This window comes from Lepidochelys olivacea, assembly GCF_965140295.1.
Source record: "Lepidochelys olivacea isolate rLepOli2 genome assembly, chromosome: 6".
Classification (NCBI taxonomy): domain Eukaryota; kingdom Metazoa; phylum Chordata; order Testudines; family Cheloniidae; genus Lepidochelys; species Lepidochelys olivacea.
Genome location: NC_140416.1, coordinates 95645551 through 95666366, shown reverse-complemented (window position 1 = coordinate 95666366; position 20816 = coordinate 95645551). Strand labels below are relative to the sequence as shown.

Genomic DNA, 20816 nt, shown 5'->3' with positions numbered 1-20816 from the left:
TGGAGTGAGTGGGGAGCGGGGCCTCAGAGAAGGGATGGGGTGGGCGGGGCCTCAGAGAAGGGGTAGGGCAAGGGTGTTCGGTTTTGTGCGATTAGAAAGTTGGCAACCCTATTTCCATGGTTAACTCTACTCTCTGTTTCAGCAGTTTTAAGGCCAGAAGGGACCATGTTAATCATCCTGTCTGATCTCCTGTATAACACAGGTCCGTTAAAAATGTACAATTTATTTCCAGTCTGAATTTATCTAGATTCAGCATCCAGTCATTGGATTTTCTTATGCCTTTGTCTGCTAAAGTAAAGAGCACTTTATTATCAGAATCTTTTCCCTGGGTACACATTTATATACATCATGATAGACTCCCTCTTAACCTTATCTTGCACAAATCAAACAGACTGGGCTTAATCTCTTACTGTAAGGCAGATTCTCCAGGCCGCAAATCATTCTCAAAGCTCTTTTCTGCATTATTTCCAAATAGTGGAACCAGAATGGGACACAGTACGAGACATGATATTCCAGTAATGGTCTCATTAATGCCATATGCACTGGTAAATAACACATCCCTACGTCTATTTGATACTCCCCTGTTTACCTATCCAAAGATTTAATATGCTTCCTTAGCCACCACAGTGCACTAGTAAATCATGTACAGATGATAATCTAAAATGATCCCTACATTCTTTCCTGAATGTCTGATTTCCAAAATACAGTACGTCCCCCCCACCCCATGTCTGACCCACATTCTTTGTTCCAAGATGTATATATGACCTTTCATTTGGCTGTATTAAAACACAAATTTGTTCAAGTGAGCCCAGTTTACCATGCAATCCAGATCACTCTGTATAACTTGCCTGTCCCCACAATTATTATTTGCCATTCCACCACTTATTATGCCACCTGAAAACTTTACCAGAAATGATTTTATATTTCCTTCCACAACATGGATAAAGATACTGAATGGCACTAGGCCAAGAACAGATGCTAGTGGGATCCCTCCAGAGACACCCTCGCTGGATGATTCCCATCTACAATTACATTTTGAAATCTAAAGTTGCATTAGCACAGATTATCAAATTATTTTTACGAACTTCATCATGATTTAAGTCATTTTCTTAAAATTTAGTGATTTAAATCCCCCTTCCTGCCATTGAACCTTCTGACACTTATTCTTTCCTATAACTGCACATTTAGGTCTTTGTTCCTTCGATATGATGGAATTTTTTGAATTGGTTTCTGCAGTGCTCCAAAGTGGTCATTATAGCACAGTGCTTCATGGAATACTTCTGACAAGGAACAGGAGCAGGCATATAGACTTGTATACACTCTCCCCATAGACTGTAGGCTAATCCTAGCCATGTGCTAACTGAATGGCTGATACGGCCCTGTACTTTATGGGAGTGGGAAGGGGAGCAGTGCATCTTTGTTAGTGTTCATCTTGGCAAGTACAGCCACCTTCATTGATTCCCTCCGCAACCTTGAAAGATAAATATGGACCCCAGGTCTTCTCCATCCCCCTGATCCATCATCATCTACCAGCTGTTGAAATCCTTTCCTTCTACCTCCTATATGAAAGAGAGATTACAGAATTCTAACAGACCAATCCAACCTCTTCTCAAGTATCTTGCACAGGACCTCACAAACCTAGGGCTGAGCCTTCACATTCCCAATCCCAAGGTCTTCAATAGGACTACTTGAGTGAATAAAGTGGAAAGAATTTGTCCCGGAATCTGTTTTTGAGAAGGAATGCTGAAGGGACAGAGTAACGTGTATCTGACTACTACAATAATTAAGGGTCGGTCAGCATTTCAAACTCAGGCCCTATAATAGGATTTATAAATTGTCCACAAAAATTTGTATTGTCCTGAAACTTAGGCCATGTCTACACTTACAAGTTTACAGTGGCACTCAGTACAGCTGTGCCGCTGTAAGAGCACTCGTGTAGCCGCATATGCTGAGGGGAGAGAGTTCTCCAGTTGACAAAATAAAACCAGCTCAATGAGTTGCAGTAGCTATGTAGGCATGAGACGCTCTCCCACTGACATAGTGCAGTGCACAAGAGCGCTTATGCTGGCGAAATTTATGTCACCAAGAGGGGATGTTTTTTCACACCCCTGAGAGACAAAAGTTTTGCTAACATAAGTGGTAGTGTAGACATGGCCTTAATAAGCAAGATGTAAGCCCAGGAGTTTACCACTTCTACTTATACTAGCATGATGATTTCACTTTATCATTTAGAAAAACATGGGACACATGCATAGAAGAAGTCTGCAAGGTTTTGTGGTCTCCTGAGGGATTATTCAACTCCTACATGCCATTTTGTAATCATTCACTTTAAGAGCCAGCCAGATGCAATGACAGCTTTGAAAAAGCTCCATTTCATTTGAAAATTAGGTACTAGGCTTGTTTGTGGCTGTCCTATGGGAAGCAAAGTGAAAAGAGCCTGCACCTACTTTTGAAGCTACAAAAACTGTTTTTAAAATCAAAGGCAAAATTGAGCACATAGTGGTCTTATCTATGATTTTTTTTGTTTATGCAAACTGAATACAAGCATCCTGGACCAAATTCTGGTCTCAGTGAAGTCAGTGACAAAACGCCCATTGACTTTGATGTGACAAAGATTTGATCATTAATCTGACTTTAATGCAGTTAACTTTATAATTTAATATGAGATGAGCGGTGTTTGCCGGATGAGAGTTCTTGTAATTTCCTAGACTTTTTGAACAAAACATATTCAATACCAAAAAAATTCAATAATATGCATTTAAAATGAAATTCCAATTTTGCTGTGTTTGAATTTTGCATGTAATCAACTACAGTGGATGTAAAACTGGAATGTTATGAAAGTGATGTGCTTCCTACAACAGATATCAGTGTCTGCCATATGTACCATGGTAACGCTATGTAGTCCATTAACTAGACAGGTACTATTAATAGGCATGCTGAATTACATGCAGGAAGCTCTTCTTTACATCTACTACTAATGCCCAACAGTGTGCTAGTTCTCTCAGTGCTCCAAGACAAATAACCTACTAACACATTGCATAAACAATGTAAAATGAACAAACTGAAAGATATTTATGTTTTACAGTTAAAAAAAAATCCCAAACAAAAAGCAAAATAACACTAACTGATTGATTGATTGATTGATTAGAAAGTAATATGATGAATGAAATAACCTTGTGTTAAACCAGAGGTGGGCAAACTATGGCCCGCGGGACCCTCCTGCCTGGCCCCTGAGCTCTGGCCCCCCTCCCACTTGTCCCCCTCCCCCGCAGCCTCAGCTCACTGTGCAGCCGGCGCAAGGCTCTGGGCGGCAGGGCTGTGAGCTCCTGGGCAGTGCAGCTGCAGAGCCCGGCCTGACCCAGTGCTCTGTGCTGCGTGGCGCAGCCGTCTGTTGTGATGCCACTGCGCCGCCAGCCACCGGTGCTCCAGGCAGCACAGCAAGGGGCAGGGAGCAGGAGGCGTTGGACAGAGGACAGGGGAGTTCGGAGGGTGGTCAGGGGCCGGGGGTGTGGATAGGGGTTGAGGCGGTCAGAGGGTGGGGAACATGGGGGTTGAATGGCGGCAGGGATCCTGGTGGAGGGGGACCGTCAGGAATGAGAGGAGAGATTGGATGGGGCGGCAGGGGGCAGTCAGGGTGGGGGTTCCGGGCACGGTCAGGGGATAGGGAGAAGGGGTGGTTGGATGGGGCGGCAGGGGGCAGTTAGGGATGGAGGTTCCAGGGGTGGTCAGGGGACAGAGAGCAGGGGATGTGTGTGGATGGAGCAGGGGTCCCAGGGGGCCATCAGGGAATGGGGGGGTTGGATGGGGCAGGACTCCTGGGGGCGCTGTTAGGGGGTGAGAAGCAGGGGGAGTCTGATAGGGGGTGGGTGCTGGGCCACGCCTGGCTGTTTGGGGAAGCACAGCCTCCCCTAACCAGCCTGCCATACAGTTTCAGAAACCTGATGCGGCCCTCGGGCCAAAAAGTTTGCCCGCCCCTGTGTTAAACTGACTCAAACAAAAGGACACCAAAAGAGTCTTTTTTATATGAAATCAGCAAATCTTGAAAAAATTCATTACAATTTTTTTCCTAATTAAAAGCTTTAGTTCGCTGACTGGGGAAGTTGTAAATTCCTGTAAATTCCTTTGGAATTTTGAAAATCCCCTTCCTGTTTGCTCAATGACGCATGCAGAGGTCTCAGCGCCTTTTTCCAGGTGACCATGCCTGCTCCACGCACCAGGTGATCCCCCGCTTGCAGCAATGCTAAGCTGCTGGACCTCATCAGCATTTGGGGAGAGGAGGCTGTCCAGTCCCAGCTGCGCTCCAGCTGTAGGAATTTTGATACCTACAGACAGATTTCACAATGTATGACAGAAAGGGGCCAAGACCAGGACACGCTGCAGTGCAGGGTCAAAGTGAAGGAGCTCCGGAACGCCTACCACAAGGCGTGGGAGGCAAACTGCCGCTCCAGTGCTGCGCCCATGAGCTGCCGGTTCTACAAAGAGCTGGATGCGATATGTGGTGGTGACCCCACCTCCACTGCAAAGGCCACTGTGGATACTTCGGTGGCTCGCATGCCAGTTGAGAGTGGACCAAGCCAGGAAGAGGAAATCTTGGAAGAGGATGTGGAGGAGGAGGGGGACCCAGAGGCAGAGGATGACTTGGAGGTCAGAGATGCATGCAGCCAGGAGCTCTTCTCTACCCCGGAGGAGGCTAGCCAGTCACAGCTGTCGGAGCTTGGCGAAGCACAAACAGGAGAGGAGGCCCCTGGTAAGTGGCTTTGACTTTGGGAATCGCTGAAGGGAGTTGTTGGGGGCAGGACGGTTGCAGAAAGCAGGCTTGAGTCTGTATGATGCATGTACAACCACATGCCTAGTCTGAGAGGTGGAAGAGGGTGCTGATTGACTCCCTCACTTCACGGGAATCTGCCTCAGAGATCTCCTCAAAACTCTCATGGAGATACTGGGCAATCTGCTGCCACAGGTTCTTTGGCAGAGCTGCCTCGTTTCTTGCCCCATGAAGGGTAACGCTCCCGCACCACTCTGCTGTCACTGAGGGGTGGGGGGCTGGACACCATTGCTGCACAGAGGCAAGCTGCATAAGGGCTAGGGCGGAAGGTGTAGTCTTGGAAAAGACCTTCCCTTGTCCCTGCTCACCCTCAGCAACGAGATTTCTTCCATAATGAACACAGCCAGTGGAAAATGTGGGGACAGGAATGATTATAAGCCCCCCCCTACAGTGCTGGCTCTCCCCAAGAGCCACATGCCAAGTATACAGTACAGTCCTGGAACACTGATTTCCCCTACCCCTGTGGTTACTCACCATTTTTAGGATCTTGTGGCTCATGTGTGCTTGCCTGGGGTCAGCCAGTTAGTGACAAGTATGTGAATAGCGGCTGTGCTTTAAATCACTGAATCAGTGGTGTGTGTGTTGCAAACAATACTGCTTCTTTAAAATGTTACATTTTGGCTTCACAGATATGACCTTTGGAGTCCAGCCTCCCTCTTTGTTATCGCCGGCTGAACGGCTGCGCAGAATTAGAAAGCGGCCACGAAGAACTAAAGAGGACTTCCTGCGTGATGTCATGATGCACTCTGCAGCCAAAAAACAAGAACTGAAGGAATGGTGGGACAGTGAGAAGAGGGACCGAAAGGAGAATATGGCACGCCAGGACGAAGCCCCAGAGCGGCTCTTAAACATTATGGAGTGCCAAGTGGACACGCTCCAGGCACTACGAGCACTGCAAACCAAGCAGCTCTGCACCTGCCCTCCCCGGCAGCCGCTGTCACAAAACTCTTTCCCACGCACCCCCGCAGACACCACCAATACACTCTTATCAACCTCCTGGCTCCAGCCTGTACCTGCTTCATTCCACTCCTTCCTCGTCACAGTCCAGCGCTGCAGACTCCCAGTAGCCTCTGCACTCAGCACCCATCCCTCTGCAGTTTAGCCCTGCTGAAGTACAGTACCTGCTGCACTGTACTCCAAAGGACAATGCTGCATATGATACCTGGACATACACAAATCTTTAACTGTCCCTGGACCCCCACTCCTCCTGGGACCCTTCCTTCCCCCATTCCCCACAGTGCTGATGTGTTTTTCTGTTTCTCTCTCTTCTCTGGTTGTTGTTTCTTAATAAGAGAATTGTTTGGTTTGAAAGCAATCTTTATTCCAATAATTTAAAGCAAACAGAGCCCTGCAAAGCAACAGGCAATTTTCTTAAACCTTCACAGTGCATCACATGCACCAATCTCAATCATCTCCTAGTATTACAAGCACTGCACTCCAGAGCATAGCAACAAAATATTAGTGCCGTTCATCTTCAAATTGCTGCCTCAAAGCATCCTTATGACCCCGCGCTGCACCCCTCTAATAGCCCTAGTCTCTGGTTGTTCAAATTCTGCCTCCGGGAGCTGAGCCTCAGCGTTCCAGCCGTGAGTGAAGCTTTCACCCTTCCCTTCACAAAAATATTATGGAGCATACAGCATGCAACTATAAGCATAGGAATATTGTCATCAGCCAGGTCCAGCCTCCCATATAGGCAGCGCTTGTGGGACTTTAAATGGCTACAAGCACACGCAACAGTCATTCTGCACTTGGTCAGCCTTTTGTTGAACCGCTCCTTGCTGCTGTCAAGGTTCCCTGTGTATGGCTTCATAAACCATGGCATTAAGGGGTAGGCAGGATCTCCCAGGATCACAACAGGCATTTCAACTTCCCCTTTGGTGACCTTCTGGTCTGTGAAGAAAGTCCCTGCTTGCAGCTTCCTGAACAGGCCAGTGTTCTGAAAGATGCGTGAGTCATGCACCTTTCCGGACCAGCCTGTGTTAATGTCCGTGAAACGCCCACAGTGATCCACAAGCGCCTGGAGAACCATAGACAAATACCCCTTCCGATTAGTGTACTCGGTGGCTAGGTGGTCTGGTGCCAGAATTGGAATATGTGTGCCATCTATCGCCCCCTCCGCAGTTAGGGCAGCCCATTTGTGCAAAGCCATCCACAATGTCACGCACATTGTCCAGAGTCATGGTCTTTCGGAGCAGGATGTGATTAATGGCCCTGCACTCTTCAGTCAATACACGTTCAACAGTCGACTTTCCAACTCTGAGCTGGTTAGCAACCGATCGGTAGCAGTCTGGAGTAGCCAGCTTTCACAGTGCAATTACCACGCGCTTCTCCAACGACAGGGTAGCTCCCATTCTCATGTCCTTGTGCCGCAGAGCTGGGGCGAGCTCATCACACTGTCCCATAAATGCGGCTTTCCTCATGTGAAAGTTCTGCAGCCACTGCTCATCATCCCAGATGTGCATGACGATGTGATCCCACCACTCAGTGCTTGTTTCCCGAGCCCAAAAGTGGCATTCCACTGTGGTCAGCACCTCCATGAATGCCACAAGCAATCTAATGTCACAGCTACTACACATGGCGAGATCAATGTCAAACTCCTCTTGCCTTTGTAGTTTAAGGAATAACTCCACTGCCACTCATGATGTGTTAGTCAGAGTGAGCACCATATTGCTCAACAGTGTGGGATGCATTCCTGCAGACCGAAGAGGCAGCGGGCGCAGTACACAAACTGTTGAAAGATGGCGCCAAATGTAGATGGAAGCACAGGGATTGCTGGGATGCGAAGCAATGCATCACGGGGCATTGGGACAGGACCCAGGATGCCTCGGGGCCCCCTCTGCCTTCCTGCAACTCTTAGTGGCAGAAGAGGAAGAGATGCTCTGTGGGATAGCTGCCCAGACTGCACCGCTCCGAATACCGCTGCAAGTGCCGCAAGTGTGAACATGCTATTGCTCAGGCAGCTGAGAGTGTGAACACACAACAGTGGCTTCCTTTCAGTGCTCTCTGAGCGGCGCTGTACCTGCTGGTGCCATAACTCTACCAATGTAGACATACCCTCAGGAACACAAGCATCAGTAAATCGTAATCATTCTTCTGACTGCTCTACCTCAATGTGTAGGAGCACTAAGGGCTGGTCTACAACGAAAGCTTACATTGGCACAGCTACGTCTCTCATGGATGTGAGAAAGCCATACCTCAGAAACATAGCTATGCTGACCTAACCCCCGACGCAGACAGTGCTAAGTCATCAGGAAGAACCCCTCCCATCACTGTAGCGAGAGTCTATCCTGTAGCATTTTCAGTTTAGGCATAGCCTAATACATTAGCAGCTTCTTTACACTACAGACCCTACAGTGGCACAGCTACGGCACTCAGCTTTGCCACTGTAGCATGTAGTGTAGGCCTGATCTACATTAGAAAATTAGGTCAGCATAACTACGTCACTCAGGAGTGTGAAAAATCCACACCCTTGAGCGACGTAGTTAAGATGATCTAAGTCTCTGTGTAGACAGCACTAGGTCAACGAAAGACTTCTTCTGTCAATCCAGCTACTGCTTTTCAAGTCACGTCCACACTAGCAAGTTTACAGTGGCACAGCTGTACCAATGCAGCTGTGCTACTGTAAGATCACTCGTGTAGCTGCTGTACGCAGACAGGAGAGAGCTCTCCCGTCGACCTAATTAAATCACCTCCAACAAGTGGCTCCCTCCGACACAGTGCTGTCCACACTGATGCTTCTGTTGGTGTAACTTATGTTGCTCAAAGGGTTTTTATTTTCACATCCCTGAAACATATAAATTATACCGACAAAAGTGCTAGTGTAGTCATAGCCTCAGAGAGATGGATTACCAACACCGACAGAAGAACTCCTCCTGTCAGTGTAGGCAATGTCTATACTGAAGTGCTGAGTCGTGCCGCTGTAGTGTTCTAAGCATAGACAAGCCTGATGATGCCTGCTACAGCAACAGAAAGGTTTTCCCAATCACTTTAATCCACCTCTACCCCCAACCCTCCCCAAGAAGTGGTAGCTAGGTAGACAGAAGATTTCTTCCATCGACCTAGTGGTGTCTGCATCAGGCCTTAGGTTGGCTTAACTATGTTTCCCAGCTGTGTAAATTTTTCACATCCCTGAGCAATGTAGCTAGGTTGACCTAAGTTTTAGGTGTAGACTAGGCCCCATAGTATACACTAGCATGCTAGTGACTGGCACATTACCTGAAGGCCTGACTCAGTGAGGTGCTAAATGTCTGCAATTCAGTAAGAGTAGAGAGTAAAAAGCACTTTACAGGATTCAGTCCTAAATGAGCACTTGCGCTGGTTCTCACTGCATTAACACACCTCCCCTGACTTGAATGTACTCTTAATCCACAGCAGAGTTGAAGCAGCCCAGGCTCACTGCAGTTTAGGAAATGCACATTGTGATAGACCCAGGCCAGTTGGGTTCAGCACAGTCGAGATATACTGGGCACTGGATTAACAGTTTTCTGTTCCCTGACTGACCAGAGCAGGGGCTGGTCCAGGCTAACGAGAACACCTGACTCCAATTAACCTGCAAAGAGTCAGGTGAGGCCATTAAGCTAATGTGACCACCTGACTCTAATTAAGCCCCTCTGATAATATAAAAGGGATCATTCAAGTCAGGCAGAGAGAGAGAGCTAGAGGAGAGGAAGTGTGGTTGAAGGGCTGGTTAATGAAGATACCCTCAAGTCATTGGTAAGGGAAAAGCAGGAGAGCTGTGGGGAAGAATGTAGGGAAATGTAGCAATTCTGGCAGTAAAAGGTTGGCTGCCATCGTTAGGGTCCCTGGGTTGGAACCCAGAGAAGAGGGTGGGCCTAGGTTCCCCCCAACCCACCACCACAGAAACACCTCCTGGGAGGGGAAAACAGGCCCCTGTCAGGACAGGAGGCTAAACTGTTTTGGCATGAGGCTGTAGGAGCAACAGAGACTGGGAATTCTCACCAACCTCCATTGCTGGCTTATGATGAAAAGGGCTCAGTAGACTGTATCCCTGGCCCTAGAGAGAGAAGGGCTATGTGGAGGGTTGCAGAGAGCCTCTAAAGCTAGCATAAACCACCTGGAAGCATGGGACCCCCTGGGGACAAGGTTGGAGCTCTGCCACAACAGCTGAATGGGAAATGGGGGGCAATGGTGGATATGGTTTGATAATTTAGGTCCCCAATTCAAAAAGCACTTAAGCGCATGTTTAACTTGGACCGGTCAGTAGTTTATTTTGTTTCCACTAAAAGATATTACCTCACCCACCTTGTCTCCCTAGTAGTGTCTTTGAAATTCAATGAAACTACTCATACTCTAATTTTAGCACAAATTTAGGTGCTTTGCTGCATTGGGATTGGATTACTCACATGATTAAATACACTTGTAAGTGTTTTGCTGAACAGAAGCCTAAGGTAGAGTTGCCCCCAAAATGGAAAACTCTCCTGACTATGTCTAAAGTATGGCTTTATCTTTAAAACATTACTTCTAAGCCTCTGACTGCTTTTTCCCCTTAAACATCACTAATTCATTATTCCACTGCCCTGACTGGCCAATGAACATTTTCAGAAATCAAAATTGCTCCAAAAACTCACAGTCCTAGGATATGATTGTCCTGCTCCAGTTTAAAACCTATTTGTTAGCAAAGTGTTATACAGAGAGATACACAAGCAGCACAAGTGGTCATATTTGAATGTAAATACTCTGAATGCCCTTCCAGCTCATAGTTAGATCAGAGCAGTGTCAGTATCTACACTGATGGAAGGAACTGAAAGGGCTGGTGTTACTTATGAATAAATGAAGTATTTTTGTTTGGTACACTTTGAAGCCCATTCAAATTACAGAAATATAGCAATATCCTTGTGGTAATTAAATGATTTCTGTGTTGCCGTAACAGAGTAATGGCACACTTGTGTGTCATTGATAAGCAATAAGCCTACCATTTTATTTCTGCTCAGAAATGTGCCCAGCAAAGGCCGTGGAAGATAAAGAACCTAATGTAGACTACTAGCTTTAAATTATTTTTATTTGGATGATTATATTCCTTATACGGCCATAAATAACACGAATCTGTGACTAACCTAACCGGCTTCTGGGATCAGTACAGTAAATGTTGGGTTTAATTCTGTACCTGGAATTTTAAAAAGTGAACCATGTTCTTTTCAAATTAATCCTGGGGGGAAAAAGAACCAACTACCCTATATTTCAACCCTATTTTACATTTTTATAGGGCAAGAAGCCATACCCTTGTTTGAACTGTGCCAAGACATTCCATCATATTGTCCTGAAGAATTCCACACCACTAAATAATATAACATAACCTAAGGCAATATCCTAAAGCTTGATCTCTACCCAAAATTCCCATTGACGTGAACAGAAGTCCCATTTGATATATGGAATAAGTGTAAAATTGTATAGAAAATAGAAGGGTCTAATTGTTCCATGCTTGTAACATATCTTAAACTCACACTAGCGGGAGTAACTCATGCAAATACCACTGCACAGATGGAAGACTAAATCTTACAGACTACTAGTCTCAGCTGAAGCTCTGGACAACTAGAACCCCACAGAATCCTTATGGGCCCACAGAAAAACTATTTGAGAATCAATAGTAAGAGATGGAGGAGGATTTGGGAAGGAAGTGAGCCTGTAAGTGGATCTTCTTTATACTGAGTGAGTAATCTGCAGGTAAAACATTTTGAGAGTACCTTATAGAGAACGTAATACTAAAAATCTTGGGCACAGATAGTATTTTTCTGCACCAAATTTCATTTTTCTAAGTATTCTTAAAACTCACATTAAAACTGTGGTTTTGATAGCAAAACAATGTCTGCAGAAAAATCATCTTGTCAGTGTCACCATAGATTTGAACTGACACCACTGATATACTGCATGATAATGTAATGTCATCCCTGTTGACTTGAACTTACTTGTATATCACTATGGCACTTCAGCATGGTGCTGAATAGTGTAGTAGCCATGGTTTAGTACTACCCTCATTTTACAATTGTCACAAAAGATGGCTAGGAAATAGCACATGTTGTTGTTTTAGATCTAAAAACATCTTGAGCATTTTAAAAACAGCTAGGGCCTGATCCTGTAAACATAGATGTGTTTAACTTTACTCCTTTTGTTTTGTCCCATATATGCCAATGGGACTATTCTCAGAAGTAAAGTTAGCATGTGCGTAAGTGTTTGCAGGATCAGGTCACAAAGGATTAAATCCATGTAAAGAATAATTTTTAAATTTCTAAAGCCTCTTATTTGTAAATTAGAACTTGTCCAAAAACCTCAAAGCCAAGAAAATTGAATCAGAATCCAAGTTATATTTTTATTTCCATCATAAACAATTAATAATACCCTGAGAGTCTGAACACTGAAAACTGTGGTTATTAGTGAGAAACTCAAATCTTTACCATATTAGCACTTTTTAACATTAAAAACACATGTACATTTATTATTATAAAGCAGATCTGCTAAGGCCCTGATCCTGCAAAGACTTATGTGCATACTGAACTTTATGTGCTGATGTAGTCCCTTTGCAGTCAACTTAACTAATCACAGTGCATAAAGTTAAGCGCACACAATGCTTCATTTCATTAGCTGCTTATATGCATTGCAGTCACTAGGGTATCTGTTTTGCAATCTGATCTATGTGGACCTTTGTGCCATTTAAAAAAAATTGGAAAATGTGATTGAAAAGCTAAAAAAATTGACAAAGGGACTCGGGGCAAGTATAGTATTATCTGAAACTACTTTTAACTTCAGTTTTGATACTGAATGGAATTCAAGCTGGCAGACTCCCTTCAACATGCTTCAGCTCCATGAAATCACGTTAGGGTATGGTATGCTGGAGCTCTCTGCCTACGGGGCTGTGCCATGGGATCAGGGTGGAGCAAGGTATACTCGTAGCCTTCTCCCCAGGGGGCTGCCCTCTGGGATTAAGGTGGAGTGGTACATTCTGTGAGCTCTCCTCCAAGGGAGTTGCCCCATGGGATCAGGGCTGAGTGATGCATGCTGACAGCTCTCCCCGTATGGGGCTGCCCCTAGGATTGGATGGACTGATGCATGATGGGAGTTAAGGGAGACAGAGGTACATAGACAAGACTTTCCAAGACACAGAGCAGTCCCACCCACTGTCTGACAGTCTCTGTGCTATTAAAGAGGATGCTAGTCTTGGGAAAGAGAACATCAAACTGAACTGGAGGGCAATAGTCCGTCAGTTGGGACCCTTCTGCAACTGAGGATATCATCTAGCACTGAGTATACCCTTCCAGGGGAGGGGACCCTAGTTATTAGGAAGAGACAAATAATAGTAATGGGGGATTCAATTATTAGAAATATACATAGTTGGGTTTGTGATGACTGGGAGAACCACATGGTGAATTCCCTGCTGGATGTGAAGGTGGCAGATCTCTCAAGACAGCTAGAGAGACTTATGTGCATTGCTGGGGAAAAGCTGGTGACTGTGGTAAATGTAGGTACCAATGACAAAAGGAAAGGAAGGAGACAGATCCTGGAGGCCAAATTTAGGCTGTGAGGTAAGAGATTAAAGTCCAGGACCTCCATATCATTCTCTGAAATGCTTCCAGTTCCACATGCAAGGCCATTCTGACAGGCAGAACTGCAGGTCTCAGCATGTGGATGAGATAATGGTAAAGGGAGGAGCATTTTAGTAACTGGGCAACCTTTTGGTAGGGTGACCAAACATCCCATTTTGGCCAGGAGAGTCCCTTTTTTAAGCCCTATCTCAGCTGTCCCAACTCCTCTCCCCTCCCCCCAAAGGAGGCATTTTGTCCTATTTGCTCTTGCTCACTTGGCAAGAGCAAATAGGACAAATGACCACTTTGGTCAAAAAAGTTGGGTGTGGTGTAGAGGGGGCAAGCGGAGATGGGGTTGGGTAGGGGAAAGCAGAATTCCAGCATGTGGACCCCCTACAGGGTTCCAGCGACTGGGCAACAGCCTGGCACAGGGTGGGGGCAGGGTTCCAGCAACTGGCAACAGCAAGGGTGGGGTCTTGTTTCTTCTTTGAAAGATATGGTCACCCTATCTTTTGGGAAAAGAGGAACCTATACAGGAGGATGGGCTCCACCTAAACCAAAACAGAATCAGACTGCTGGCATGTAAAATTAAAAAGATTGTAAAGAAATTTTTAAACTTAAGGCTGGGGGAAAGCCGACAAGTGTGGAGGACCACATGGTTTGGACAGAGACATCCCTTAGGGAAGGATTTATTTCTGGGGATTCTCTATATCCTAATAAAAAGGAGAGGATAGAAGGTGACAAAGTACAGGTAGGAAAACAGAAAAGAGCATAAACTCTGGCAAGTTAAGTGTAAAAGTATAATTGGGCATGTCATAAATATAAAGGGAAGGGTAAACCCCTTTGAAATCCCTCCTGGCCAGGGGAAAGCTCCTCTCACCTGTAAAGGGTTAAGAAGCTAAAGGTAACCTCGCTGGCACCTGACCAAAATGACCAATGAGGAGACAAGATACTTTCAAAAGCTGGGAGGAGGGAGAGAAACAAAGGGTCCGTGTCTGTCTGTATGCTGCTCTTGCCAGGGACAGAACAGGAATGGAGTCTTAGAACTTTTAGTAAGTAATCTAGCTAGGTATGTGTTAGATTATGATTTCTTTAAATGGCTGAGAAAAGAATTGTGCTGAATAGAATAACTATTTGTCTGTGTATCTGTTTTGTAACTTAAGGTTTTGCCTAGAGGGGTTCTCTATGTTTTTGAATCTAATTACCCTGTAAGATATCTACCATCCTGATTTTACAGGGGGGATTTCTTTATTTCTATTTACTTCTATTTTTTTATTAAAAGTCTTCTTGTAAAACACTGAATGCTTTTTCATTGTTCTCAGATCCAAGGGTTTGGGTCTGTGGTCACCTATGCAAATTGGTGAGGCTTTTTATCCAACATTTCCCAGGAAAGGGGGGGTGCAAGTGTTGGGAGGATTGTTCATTGTTCTTAAGATCCAAGGGTCTGGGTCTGTAGTCACGTAGGCAAATTGGTGAGGCTTTTTACCAAACCTTGTCCAGGAAGTGGGGTGCAGGGTTTTGGGAAGTATTTTGGGGGGAAAGACGCATCCAAACAACTCTTCCCCAGTAACCAGTATTAGTTTGGTGGTGGTAGCGGCCAGTCCAAGGACAACGGGGGGGAATATTTTGTACCTTGGGGAAGTTTTGACCTAAGCTGGTAAAGATAAGCTTAGGAGGTTTTTCATGCAGGTCCCCACATCTGTACCCTAGAGTTCAGAGTGGGGGAGGAACCTTGACAGGGCAGGCCAAAAAAAGAGCAACTAGCAAAAGACACAAACTAACAGCAATTTGTTTAAGTACTTCAGATGCAGGAGGCCTGCCAAAAAAAGTCAGTAGCGCCACTGGATGATTGAGGTGCTAAAGGAGCACTCAAGGAAGACAAGGTTGTTGCAGAAAAGCTAAATGAAATCTCTGCATCAGCTTTTATTGCAGAGGACATGAGGGAGATTCCCACACCTGAGTTATTCTTTTTAGGTGACAAATCTGAGGAGCTGTCCCAGACTGATGAATCCATAGAGGAGGTTTTGCAACAAATTGATAAATTAAACAGTAATAAGTCTCCAAGACCAGATGGCATTCACCCAAGAGTTCTGAAGGAACTCAAATATGAAACTGCAGAACTACTAACTGTGATACATAACCTATCATTTAAATCAGATTCTGTACTAAATGACTCGAGGATAGCTAATGTAATGCCAACTTTTTAAAAAAGGTCCAGAGGCGATCTTGGCAATTACAGACTGGGTAAGTCTAACTTCTGAACCAGATAGTGTTTGAAACTGTAGTAAAGAACAGAATTAACAGACACCTAGATGAACATGATTTGTTGGAGAAGAGTCCACACAGCTTTTGTAAAAGGAAGTCATGCTTCACCAACCTAGTAGAATTATTGGGGGTGGGGGGAACAAACATGTGGACAATGGTGATTGAGTAGATATAGTGTACTTGAACTTTGAGAGAGCTTTTGACAAGATCCCTCACCTAAGATTCTTAAGCAAAGTAAGTTGTCATAGGATAAGAGGCAAGGTCCTCTCATGGATCAGTAGCTGGTTAAAAGACAGGAAGTGAAGGGCAGGAATAAACAGTCAGTTTTCAAAATGCACAGACATAAATAGCAGGGAGATCTGTACTGGGACCAGTGCTGTTCAACATTTGTAAATGATCTGGAAAAAGGGGTAGCAGTGAGGTGGCAAAGTTTGCAGGGAATACAAAACTACTCAAGATAGTGAAGTCCAAAGCAGACTGCGAATAGGTACAAAGGAATGACAAAGGGTGCCTGGGCACCAAAACGGCAGATGAAATTCACTGTTGATAAATGCAAAGCAATGCACATTGGAAAACATAATCCCAGCTATACATACAAAAGGATAGGCTAAATTAGCTGCTACCACGCAAGAAAGAGATCTTGGCATCTTATGGATAGTACTCGAAAACATCTGCTGAATGGGCAGTGGCAACCGCCACTTATGAACATTTTCCCTACCACTTGGTAACAGCAACATAGCTGCTACATAAGAGTAACAGTTGTGACATCACATCCAAGGATGGAGATGGGGGGGGGCATTTAGAGGCATTGGCGCCAGCGCGCCCCCCCCCAAATAAACAAAACTTCATCTTTCCACTACCCTTCCGATCCTGGACCTTCAGCACAGCTCCAGGGCACACAGTCCCATCCACTTGCCCTGCCTGACAAAGCCTGCATAGAGAAAGCAGATGGGGCTGAGCTCAGGGGCTGGAGTCAACAGGGGGGGTCTGTTCAACAGGGAGCCAGTACTCACAGGGTGCATCTTTCCACTTCCCTCCTGACCCTGGCTCTTCAGTGCAGCTTCAGGGGCACAGCCCTGTCCACTTACCCTGCCTGACAGAGCCTGCGTAGACAGCATGTGTAGGGGACATTTGTCGGGGGGGGGGGGAAGGTGAGTTGGGGTCAGGGGAGCAGAAGAAGCGCAGCTGGAAGGTCTCCTCCTTCCTCAGCATCTGGCTTGCAAGAGGTTGGGGGAGCATCAGGGACCCCCGTGCACTGAGCTATCCCCTCTATCTTGGATGCTGGTGGCAGGGTGTGGGTGTGCTGTTTCGCAGTGGCGGATTGGGGGATCCCCCTCTCCAGGGCACTGATCTATCCCCTTCCCCTCCCATGTCCGGTGTCAGTGTAAGGAGCCAGCCCCTCCCACACCCACAGACTGTGCATGGTGCCCTCCCCAGCCATACATCCCTCATCAGGGTAGAACATGAAGTCCGCGGCAGCCGAGCTCATTCATCCATTTTGTTACTGGGGGCTCCCCTGCCAAACCCAGGGTTCCTCTGCCAGACTTGGTGTTCCCCACTCCACCCTCCCCGTGCCCCAAAAAAAGTGGCTGCCCCTCCCCTTCCAAAACATCCTTTACTTTTCATAGGCCTTTGGTCAGATGACACTCCCCATAACAGCAACACATGCTTAGGAGCAACATAAAAAAAGGGCACCAATATGTTGCTACTAATGAGTGTTTAATGTAAACTGAAAATATCATAATGTCACTACATAAATCTGTGGTATGCCAACACCTTGAATACTGCATGCAGTGCTGGTCACCCCCACACAAAAAGATAGATTAGAATAGGAAAAGGTAGAGAGAATGGCAACAAAAATGATTAGGGGTATGGAACAGCTTCATCTGAGGAGAGATTATAAAGACTGGGACTGTTCAGCTTGGACAAGAGGCAACTAAAGAGGAGGATATGATAGAGGTATCATAACAATAAAATTATGAATGGTGTGGAGAAACTGAATAAGGAAATGCTATTATTCCCTTCACAAAACACAAGAACCAGGGGTCACCCAATTAAATTAATAGGCAGCAGTTTTTTTTTTTAAAAAAAAAGGAAGTAAAGCTTCACACAATGCACAATCAACCTGTGGAACTCATTGCCAGGGGATGGTGTGGAGGCCAAAAGTATAACTGGGTTCAAAAAAGAATAAGGCTATGTCTACACTACTGTGGTAAGTCGACATAAATAACGTAGCTGGAGTTGATGTACCTTAGGTCAAGTTACCGCAGGGTCTACACCGTGGGGGGTCAACAGGAGAAACTCTCCCATCGACTCACCTTACTCTTCTCATCGGGGCAGAGTACAGGGGTCGACTGGACAGTGATCTGCTGTCGATTTGGCAGGTCTTCACGAGACCCCCTAAATCGACCGCTGGTGGGTTGATCTCAGAGAGTGGAGCCGGGCTGTAGTGTAGATGTAGCCTTAGAGACATTCATGGAGCCTGTTAGCCCAGATGATCAAGGACAGAACCCCATGCTCTGGGTGTCCCTAAGCCTGTGGCTGCCAGAGGCTGGGACTGAGCGGCAGGGGAGGGATCACTTGGTGATTGCCCTGTTCTCTTCATTCCCTCTGGGGCACCTGGCCCTGGCCTCTGTCAGAAGCCAGGATGCTGGACTCGATGGATCATTGGTGGATCACAGAACGGCCGTTCTTATGGGCCACCCCCTGGGATCAGGCTGGAGCCAGGGGTGCTGAGAGCGCGCCCCCCCCCCCCCCCCCCGGCCTGCCCCCTGAGATCAGGTGGAGCGATGCATGCTGGGAGCTTCCCCCCCGCCACCCTGTCGGAGCGGGCAGAGCAATGGATGCTGGGAGCGATCGGTCTCCCTCCCCTTCCCCAGCCCGTGACGAAGGTGTTGCTGCAGCCGAGGTCGCCCCCGCGCCCAGCTGGCTTCGCCCTTGGCGAGTCCCTGCAGGCCCGCCCCGTCCCTCCGCCGCGGGGCGCCAGGCCCCGCGCTACCTGGGCTCCTCCTGCTGCCGCTCTCCATCCTCACTCCCATGCTCCTGGCCTGGCCCCAGGCTCCTCTCCCTGAGCCCCGGCCCGGCCCCCGCGCGGCCGGCCCGGCCCGGCCCCCTTCTCTCGGCTCGCGAGTAGCGGCGGCTCCTCCCCCCAGCCGGGGCGGGGCCGCTCTGGCCGCATGCGGGGTTGCTATGACCACGGACCCGGTCGCGTCGCCGGGAGTATTACGTCCCGAGGCCCGGCAGCCCCGGGGCGGGGGCGGGGGGTGGCGAAGGGAGAGGAGAGGGGGATGGAGAAGGGAGGCGAGGAAGAGGGAGATGGAGAAGGCAGGGGAGGGGAGATGGAGCAGGGAGAGGAGAGGGCAGGGGGAGGGGGGATGGAGAGGGGAGAGGAGAGGGCAGGGGGAGGGGGGATGGAGAAGGGAGGGGAGAGGAGAGGGCAGGGGGAGGGGGGATGGAGAAGGTGCAGCCGGCCCAGACATGACCATGGAGGGGGCTAGTAGCTGGTACAACACCCTGTTGTCTTCCCCACCAAAGTCCCATCTAGCCCTGTTTGGGGCTGCCTGACCCATCTCTGGGCTGTAGCTAGGAGCCACAATAGACTGTGGCAGTGGGTAATTTAGTAGCCAGTGGCCCTATCCAAAGGGTGTATAGCTCTGTGTGCACTTGGGGGGAGGGGGAGAGGGCTCTTGGCCCTGGGCTGTGTTGCTTCTTTTCAGAGTCATTCCTAGAGCAATAACATTAACACATGAAGGACCACCTCCCACCATGGTAGTAGAAGTATTATTTAGCATGTTTATTATAGTAGTGACTGAGAACAAACCAAGATGGGGCCCCACTGGGCTAAAACACTGCTGGTAGAAGGTGCCACTTTGATGGTCCTGGGTACTGACATCCAGTAGACACAGCTCAGGTGCAGCGCAGGCAGTGGCAGTGCAGGCTGCACCCACGCTGCTATTCCAGGGAGCCTCAGCCCTTATCAGGAGCATCATCCTCTAGGGCGGGGGTTCTCAAACTGGGGGTCGGGACCCCTCAGGGGGTCACGAGGTTATTACATGAGGGATCACAAGCTGTCAGCCTCCACCCCAAACCCTGCTTTGCCTCCAGCATTCATAATGGTGTTTTAATATATAAACTAGTATTTTTAATTTATAAGGGGGATCACACTCAGAGATTTGCTATGTGAAAGGGGTCACAGTACAATAGTTTGAGAAACACTGCTCCAGGGAACGAATAGGTAACTGAATCTTCAGACTCTGAAGGCCCTGTTCTTGCAGTGTCCAACTACCAGCAAAGCCTGACTTCAATGAGGGATGAGGATGCACAACACTATGCTCTAGTTCAGAGGTCCCCAAACTGTGGGGTGTGTGGAGAAATGTCCAGGGGGCCCTCCACAGGGAAAGGGGGAGGGAGCATCTCCCCAGCTCTGCTCCCGTTCCACCGCCAGCTGTGTCCCCTGCTCCCAGCCCTGTGCCTGACCCTGTCCCCAGCCTCGGCACAGAGCTGCACCTGGCCCGGCTGCTGACCCCCACCCCAGTCCAGCTGTGGCTCCACTCCCGCCAAGGCTGATATCTGCATATGCTATTTAACTTTCAACCCACCCAGAGGAGCGACCAGTTGAGCTAGTTATGAATTTACAGATATGAGCTGTAAACCACTGGTTTACTAGCTAATAATACTGGCAGATGTTTACACATGTGCCAAGGACATAAGGATCGATTGAAATTCTAGTCCCATAAGTAAGATGTAACCCACAGGGCATTATTCACTAACTGATCCCCCATTTGTAGAGGGTCATGAAGTTACTCTGAAAAAATCAGGACTATTTAGAGTGATTAATGCTATAATAACTGTGAGTTTTGCTTCTTCCCTACCTTCATGTGTTTCATTAAAATCATTCACTTCTGAGCATAAGATGTCAAAGAGACATGGAAGATAAAGGAATATTCATTACAATGTGATCATTTTGTCTGCAAGTAATTCCTTCCCATCATCCAAAAAGATAAATTTGATTATGGGTAAAATATATGGTTTGCTGCCTTTCCTGGCATCCATGGAGAAGTGTTTGAATAAACCTGGAACTTCAAACTTATTACAAAGGAGTAAGTTCAAACTTATTACAAAAACAATGAAATAGTATTTACATGGGCTCTGTTCTTACTCCTAACTCAGACAAAACTCCCATTAACGTATAG

General features: G+C 47.1%; 1 protein-coding gene across 5 annotated transcripts in view; it reads right to left on the bottom strand.

Annotated features, from left to right (window-relative positions):
- The window catches only part of SPATA7 (spermatogenesis associated 7), a 77200-nt gene extending 58387 nt beyond the window's left edge, over nt 1-18813 (bottom strand). Inside the window, exons 1-2 of one of the 5 annotated variants that reach the window (XM_084629948.1) lie at nt 18623-18809; nt 17875-18086 (exon numbers count right to left, since the gene is read on the bottom strand). Coding sequence is in view for 3 of the 5 variants with exons in the window: in XM_084629945.1 (XP_084486071.1) it covers nt 18623-18662 (40 nt within the window). In the remaining 2 variants the exon portion in view is untranslated. Of the gene's footprint in view, nt 1-17874; nt 18087-18622 lie in introns of all 5 variants that reach the window. The other 4 variants (XM_084629947.1, XM_084629945.1, XM_084629944.1 and 1 more) reach the window with 4 other exon arrangements.
- Between the last annotated feature and the right edge of the window lie 2003 nt (nt 18814-20816).